Below are 8,311 nucleotides of genomic sequence, written 5' to 3'. Positions count from 1 at the left end.
CGGCGGTTTAATTTCAAACTAGCCAATCAGCAAGCGCGGCACTCCGTGACCCGGAAGAGGTTTGTCGCGGTTGCGGGGAGAAAGCGGAAGTGCTGAGTTCTGACAAATTCTTCGCGGGAGAGTGCCGCTCAGAGAATGAGGTGCGGAAGTTTGAAATTATGGGGTTTTTTTAATGGTGGGAGATCTTATGAATATTATGCTGGATCAGGGCACGTGGGGCGGGGGCTCTTGCGGTCTAACGGCTGTTTCCAGTCTCTGAGGGGTGGGAGGGTGGAGATCTGCGGAGGTTGCATCTCGTCAGTCTTCAGGGCAGGGGAGAGGGTAGATTTAATTTTTTAACATTGAAGCTCAATGCTGTGCGAGGAATACCTCATCCAGATAGAAACATTGTTCTTAAGGCCGGTTGAAGCGTCTAGGAAAGTATGTAGCACGTTTCTGCCTGCGCTATGTGTTGCACCCCTAGGAAATGCTGGATGGGAACTACGCGTTGCTCAAGATACAGCAGCTGTAACACTGGAAGCCGTTTTGTATTTGATATGAACTAATAGGCTCTCCTTTCTATTTTATATCAAAGGTTGCTGGCATGGAATGTTTGTGCACACTTAGGAAGAACCACTTGATAAGCAACTTTCAAATATTGCAGCCAGCCTTGATTTTTCTAAAAGCCTTGCTACTACCACCTCACTCTGGATATTCTACAGCAGCCTTCCCCAGTCTGGTGCCCTTCAGTTGCTTTATGCTACAAAGCCCATCAGCCCCAGTCAGTATGGCTAGGAAACGATGGTTCCAGTCGCAACTAGAAAGCGCCAGTTTGGGGCTGGGAGAAGCTGTTGTACAGGCTGCTTCTAATTCTCTCAAAATTGGCAGTCAAACCTGCACAATTATTTTTGAGGGACAGAAGAAGAGTTGTTGTGAAGTAACAGCAACAGGAAAAACTACATGCAAAAAAGACCCACTTCACATAATGAACAGTAACCTGTTGTGAAAGAATGTTTAGTTTCAATAAGCACTGGCGTTAAAAATTTAAAAAGTATCATAGATCTTTCCAAATGGAAATGAGAGAAATGTTTTGATTATTTGCAAAGCCCATGGTAGAATTGTTTCATTTTCTTATACAGTGGTGCCTCGCAAGACGAATGCCTCGCAAGACGAAAAACGCGCAAGACGAAAGAGTTTTCCGTTTTTTGAGTCGTTCCGCAAGACGAATTTCCCTATGGGCTTGCTTCGCAAGACAAAACGTCTTGCGAGTTTGTTTCCTTTTTCTTAAAGCCGCTAAGCCGTTAATAGCCGCTAAGCCGTTAATAGCCGCTAAGCCGCTAATAGCCGTGCTTCGCAAGACGAAAAAACCGCAAGACGAAGAGACTCGCGGAATGGATTAATTTCGTCTTGCAAGGCACCACTGTATTTATATCCTGCCTTTTTCCCCATCATGGAACTCAAGGTGGTGTACATGTGGTTTTCAGGCTGTCACCCATCCAGGTACTGATCAGATCCCACCCAGCTTATCTACAGTTCATATACCTTTAGACCACCACCACTGTGCTTTATGCCTTGATTCTAAAGGGTGTTTAAACATTAGGACCATCTATTTCTATGAATATTCCTTCAAAGTAAAACCTTTAGGGGAAAAGATAAGATCTTCATATGCCTGAGGAATAGCATCATTTATATATAACTTGATGGTACAAAACTACATATGTATCCAAACATAGTTATCTAAAAGAAATATTTTCCCATTGTGGTGCTGTTCTTTTTCCTTTGCAGCACAGTAAGATATGTATTCAGAAGTGAAGCCTAGTCTACACAGTCACTTGTTTTCCTGTAACTCTCCTTCTCTTTCCCTATCTATATCCATTCTATTAAACTGTAATAGATATATAATAAATATATTCCTTCATATGAGGAATAAATATATATATATATTTCATAGTACCTACGGTAAATAATATTAAGTGCTTTATTTTAAAAAAGATATTGCAGCAAGAATGTATTATTACACTCTGCTTACTATTTCATGTTGCCTGTTGAACTATTTGTATGCTTTATTTAATTCAATTCTGAAAGTTTGTAGGCTGCCCAAGGAGCATGTTTGACAGGTGAAGTAAAAGTGCCTTAACTAAAAATAGCAGAATGAGGTGGACTTTTTAGACCTCAGGTGAAGGATGACATATTTTAAATGCTATGTGCAAAAGACCTTGTGTATGTTTTAAAAACCAAAGCTAGTATATCAAAAAGGAAAGGTTTAAGCCCAGTGCACTCTTGGCTATGCTGGGTTTTTTTCACTTGTGCAAAGACAAAGTTCAAAACTTTACTCATTGTCCAGTCTACTACTTCTGAATTATACTGCATTATATTCCTGTGGGTGTAGGCAATATCTATCTTCCATTGATTTCAATGCAACTTCCAAGCATTTTTTGTTAGGTTGAAGCCTCAAACTGCATTTGCTTACTTGAGCAAAAGTGTTATTAGCACAGTGGAACTTAGCTCTGAGTAAAAGCAGATAACTGACAGCCCAATTGTATTCATGTGTGCGTTTACAATTCAGTACCTTCTCCAACTGAAGAGCCTACTGTTGACTTGAATCCATTTACTGAAGATGAAGCAGGAGAATTCCCGAAGTGCATCCTATACTGTGGAGTGTGAAGATTACGTCCATGTGGTGGAATTCAACCCATTTGAGAGTGGCACTGCAGAATCACTCATTGCATATGGTGGCAATAATTATGTGGTTGTTGGGACCTGCAGGTTCCAGGTTAGTATGCTTCATAGATCTGAAGCTTATTAAGAAGGCATTGTAACTTGAAAACAAATATGGCTATTAGTTTTGAGAAGCTGAAAATGTGAATGATGCACTGGGGAAGAAAATAAGTTCTATGTATAAGTGTGCACAATAATTTTGTAACCATTGGTTGTCATCTTTTTGTCTTTATTGCCAAAGATACCTACGGTGGCATATTACATTTAAAAGGCACAGTCTTTTTTTAAAAATAATAATTAAAGAAGCATTTATTTGGTTGTTTATTTAACAATATATATTTGCAATGCAGTTTATATTTGATTAGCATTGATTTATTTCTGGGGGAAAGCCCTTCATAAAGCATTCCATAGATAACACTCACTAGTTTGGAATACTTATGAGAGAAACCTGAGGGACCTGGGAGAAGCAGCATGGCTTCTTTAGGATTCCATACATGGGGATAGAATGGTATTGCTATAACACAGTCCTATGCATGTCTGCTCAGAGATGTGTCCCTAGGTGTCTGATATACCTTACCCCCAGGTAATTATATAGAAATGCATGATCTTTCTCATGAGAGGAAGTGCACAAAGAATCTGCAATACCATGTAGTCGGGCCCCAAATAAATAATTCAGGGGCCATGTTGTTTGTCAAGTCTATCATATCACAAAATATTTGAGATGTTTTATTACTTGCTCACAAGTACATTGCATGTATCTGTAGGATGAGGATACAGAAGTGGAAGGAATTCAGTATAAAACGCTAAGAGTTTTTCATCATGGGATTAGAGTTGATGTCATTGCATGGAGTCCAGAAACTAGACTTGATGCTTTATCTCCCCAAATACGGTAATGTATCCAGCTAAAATGTAAACTTTCTTGGTCATTTTTTATTGTGCTAATAACACATCTACAGTCGTACCTTGGTTTTCGAACAGTTTAGTTCTTGAAAATTTTGGCTCCCGAATGCCGCAAACCCGGAAGTGACTGCTCCAGTTTGTGAATTACTTTTGGAAGCCGAACGTCCAACGGGGCTTCCGTGGCTTCCAATTGGCTGCAGGAGCTTCCTGCACCAATCAGGAGCCGTGCTTTGGTTTCCGAATGTTTTGGAAATCGGACAGACTTCCTGAACAGATTCTGTTCAACTTCCAAGTTACGACTGTACTCAGAAGCAAGTCTCATTGAGTTATATGGAGTTTACTCCAAGGTAAGTGTGTGTGTAGAACTGCAGCCTTAGACAACTGATCCTGGAAAGTCAGTTATGAATGTGATGGATAAACCTCTGTGTTTAAAAACGAATGCTACTAAATATATAAAATAAACTCTGCACTTGACTAACAAAATGTGTGCTGGAACAGGGAACGAAACAATGTGGTGATCTGTCATACAAGCAGTACTTGAGTGTCTTTTGTGAAACAATGCCCATTCACTGAAAGTCTTAAAGAAATCTGTCCAGATAAGTATTAGCATTAATCTGTAGCAACAAGACTGGTGTGGAGTGGGGGAACTCTGCCAAAGTACCTTTTGTTAAACCAAGTTTTAACAAGTTTTTGTAAGCAGCCTAATTCGTCACATGCAATCATTTACCAGTACAGAGGGACAGAAGCAATTGGTCCCCTTATGCTATGCTGTGTGCACAGCCAACCCAGAAATAGAGCCACGTCTGCTATGTGAACGGCACTTTCTCCTGTAGCTATCCAAGGCAGAAGAAAACTCTTCATGCGTTCCATGTGGTGCTTCATTGTGCAGCTGGGTCTGAGAGCCCTGGTCGCCAGGGTAAATTGTCATTTGCTTATTTCCTCTGAGGCAACTCAGACTTTGGTAAGGTGTCATAGAAGTTTTTGCCTTTTCAGTTTTTGCCTGTAGCATTTTATGTTAAATCTGATTAAGTTACAATATTAAGCTGAAGAAACTTGAGTAATTGAAACTTGAGTAATTGAAAGTGTTGAATGATATTTAATTATTTGACTAGCACTACTAGCATAATAGGCATTGACTCAGATCCCTTCTTGGGTTTTGTTCCTGCTATCTTCTTAATTTTCCTAAGTGTTTGGCTATCAGCTACAAGTCACATAAATGCTATTGATTAGCTCCACACATCAATACATATAAGTTGTTCCTAACATACTAACCTACAAAATCAGGAGCGGTATTATTTTCTTTAATTGCAAGTGATTCCTGCCTGGCTGTGATCTAATGTGTATGTTCAGAGAAATATGGCATATTATTTTTCATTTTATAATGAATAATGCAAATTTACTTAGAGAAATCCATCTTTAATAACATTGCCAACTATATTTCACTTGTATGGAATGACCAAATGTATTGCTTGTCTAATTACCTTAGATTTTGTACTGCAGCTGCTGATAAGAAATTAAGGTTATTCACCTCAGATCTCCAAGAAAATAATGGATATAAGGTGAGGAGAAACAAATTATAATGATAAATGCTATTTTGTGTTCTTTATTTAACATGCCAACTTTTTAAAAGTAAATATTGTTGGAGTGGTAGTTATGAAGTTACATAAATATTGTAAACCTTAAATCATTTATTTTAACACTTTTAAAATAAGTGTGTTCTTGCAGAACAAAACCATTGTATACTACTTAAGGCAAAATTTTAAGAAAATGGATAAATGTTTTTTAATTGCCTAGTAATTGTTCAGTCTAAAATAGACGCAAATAGGAACATAAAGGTAGAGCAATAAATGGCATGCTAAGGAATAAGAATACCAGAAATAATATGCAGAGTGGTGCCTGAATAATTTATGGAAATAATAGCCAGGGAACTGTTTTACAAGAAGAAATTAAAATCTTGTGTCTGATAAATATTCCTATTGAAGCAGCTACTATTTTATAATTAAATATCACTTTAATCCATGATTAAGTATCCTTCTTCAAAACAACCTCCCGTACATATCCAAATAATGTTGAGATGCTACCAGTCATAGTTGTGATACTTTTAAAACTACAACTTACACTATTGTGATTACAATAGTTTATTAACACTCCCAGGTTGAGCTGATAGTTCAAGCTGCCAGAAAGTCTGTACTGGTGCTAGACTTGATATATTAACATTCTGATTTATAACTAATGTCAGTGGAGCTTCTTTGATGAATGATGTTAATCATGTATCTAAACTGTTTGTTTTTACCATATAATTGATGTGAGCAATGCTTATTACAGCTTGATCAGACAAGAAATAGATTTCCATAGGTCCTTGTGTAGTAAAATAAACAGTAGTTTGAATGTCAATTGATTAAACATGTAATTGTTTGAATTGGTAACATGCTGAGACTTGCAAGACTAAATACAAAAATGTATAATGATTATTCCGAAAACACTACAAATTATAACATGCTGGTTTTGAATGCCAGTTCTGTAGTATTCCTTCAATTACATTGTTTTCCAGTAGAAGTATTTTAGGTGTATGGTTAAAGAAAATGACTGTGTCATCTTATGTTCAATATTAAAACTTTGCTACCCACTTTGTAGACAAAATGGCTAATATGCAGCCAAACATGGCCCAGTTAGTTTAAAAACACCAAGGCAGCAGGTGTTCAGTCTTGTCCTGGTTCTTCTGTTTTTCTGTTTCTGGATCACTGGATCACTCCCACCAATGGAGAGGCTACAGTTGCAGCTTGTATGGGTGATCATCTGCAAGTTGTTTGAACATGTTCATGTTGAAAGCCAGCTTGGAGAAGCTGGAAACTTTGTCTGCTGGTAGTGGTAACGGAGGAATAAAGTGCCAGTTGGCTGTAAAAATATGACTATTTGGCCCTTATTTGAAAGATTATATCTGGATGAATACCGTATTTTTCGCCCCATAGGACGCACTTTTTCCCCTCCAAAAATGAAGGGGAAATCTGGGTGCGTCCTATGGGGCGAATGCAGGCTTTCGCTGAAGCTTGGAGAGCGAAAGGGGTCGGTGCGCACCGACCCCTCTCGCTCTCCAGGCTTCAGGAACACATCCGCAGCCTAGGCAGCCCTGCGGGAGTTCCTGCAGGGCTGTCTAGGCTGCGAATAGCAGCCTGCTTCCCGGAGCGCCGGGCGCCCCGAAACCAGAGCGCCCGGCGCTTCCGGAATACATCCGCAGCCTAGGCGGATAGCAGCCAGCTGCCCGGTGCGTGGGGCGCCCTGAAGCAGAGCGCCCGGCGCGCCGGCCAGACATCTGCAGCGTGGGGAGCTCTGCGGGAGTTCCCGCAGGGCTCCCCAGGCTGCAGATAGCAGCCTGCCGTCCTGCGCGCGGGGCGCCCTGAAGCAGAGCGCCCCTCGCGCCGGGCAGACATCGGCCAGCCCCACAAGCTCGGGGGACAGCGGGGAGGCGCAGCGCCGCCATCCCGCTGTTCCCCAACCTGGTTTTGGGGGAGAAATAAAGGAAAACATTTTTTCCTTTATTTCCCCCCCAAAAAACTAGGTGCGTCCTATGGGATGGAGCGTCCTATGGGTCGAAAAATACGGTACTTCTCTAACTAGCTATTTCCCTATTCCCAACTTTCCTTCCTAGAAACAACTGGATTTCATTAGTATTCAGACCCCATCAATACAGCTTTTAGATAGTATGAATTTGTCATCCATGGCCACAAGGTCAATCTTTGCTTCGAAATCAGCAGGGTCAGTTACACCCTTCTTGTTCTCAATTATTTTTTCTGCAGCCTTGTTGATTATGAAGTATTAGTTATACAGCTATGGGGTCTGCAATGCTTTTTTTGAGCAAATTGTCCGGGAGCAAGAACCCTCATGGGCACCTTTCCCTGAACCTGAAGAACAGTGTCTCCCACACTCTCTCACCAAGGCAACTGTGCAGGGACGTCAGCAAATGGGAGGCTATGGGACACAAGAGAAGTGCCTCTATGAAGGCTAGAGGGTTGGCATTTGAGTTCTCCAAAAGGGGGCAGAGCCCAGGAGGGTGGATTGGAGGCAGGGGCTCAAAAACCTCAGCTCCAACCCTAGTTGGAGCAAATTGCTCACTAAAATTTCTCCTTGGTGTTGCAAGAATTGATCTGCCTTCCCCCTTTATCCTTGGGACTATAATGGGATAGTGGTCATCGTCCTGTCATGCCCTTCTCTGTGGCATCCTATAAAGGTCTGCTTTGCTCCAACCCCACTTTTAGTGAGTGTCTGGGGTTGCTAGGTGAGGTTTTGTGCAGGTATGGTGTTAGGTTCCATTGATATGCTCATTTCACGAGGCTGCAGTTAGTGGCTGCTAGGCTGTCATGTTTTGAACTAGCTATCTCCTAAAACAGATAGGTCTCTGAGTGCCTTATTGTTATCCACACACAATTAAAGATAGTTGTTTTATGCTGCAATGCTCTAAATTGCTTGGGTCCAACACAAGCCATTTCTTTTGTCCCCTGTATCCTTCCCTGACAGATAATAATTAAGATCTTCACTTTACATTTGCTTGCTTGTACCAGTTGTTCTTTAACTTGCTTTGTTTAATTTATAACAAAAAATATTTCCACTTTCTATCAACAGACTTTGGAGGGCCACTCAGATTACATTAATGATGTGGTATTTTCACCTAAAGAAGGTCAGGAAATTGCAAGCGTGAGTGATGACCACACTTGCAGGT

General features: G+C 40.7%; 1 protein-coding gene across 1 annotated transcript in view; it reads left to right on the top strand.

Moving 5' to 3' along the window:
• The first annotated feature begins 6 nt into the window (after nt 1-6).
• Nucleotides 7-8,311, top strand: part of NUP37 (nucleoporin 37) — a 22,676-nt gene continuing 14,371 nt past the window's right edge. Inside the window, exons 1-5 of the mRNA XM_080971807.1 lie at nt 7-140; nt 2,546-2,752; nt 3,462-3,586; nt 5,084-5,156; nt 8,215-8,309. Of these exons, the coding sequence (XP_080827933.1) occupies nt 2,597-2,752; nt 3,462-3,586; nt 5,084-5,156; nt 8,215-8,309 (449 nt within the window). The 5' untranslated portion in view covers nt 7-140; nt 2,546-2,596. The remainder of the gene's footprint in view (nt 141-2,545; nt 2,753-3,461; nt 3,587-5,083; nt 5,157-8,214; nt 8,310-8,311) is intronic.

The sequence above is a fragment of the Podarcis pityusensis genome (genome assembly GCF_964106645.2).
Source record: "Podarcis pityusensis genome assembly, chromosome: 10".
NCBI classification, from domain to species: Eukaryota; Metazoa; Chordata; class Lepidosauria; order Squamata; family Lacertidae; genus Podarcis; species Podarcis pityusensis.
Note: the sequence above shows the minus strand (reverse complement) of the source record. Positions and strands in the feature narration are given on the sequence as shown.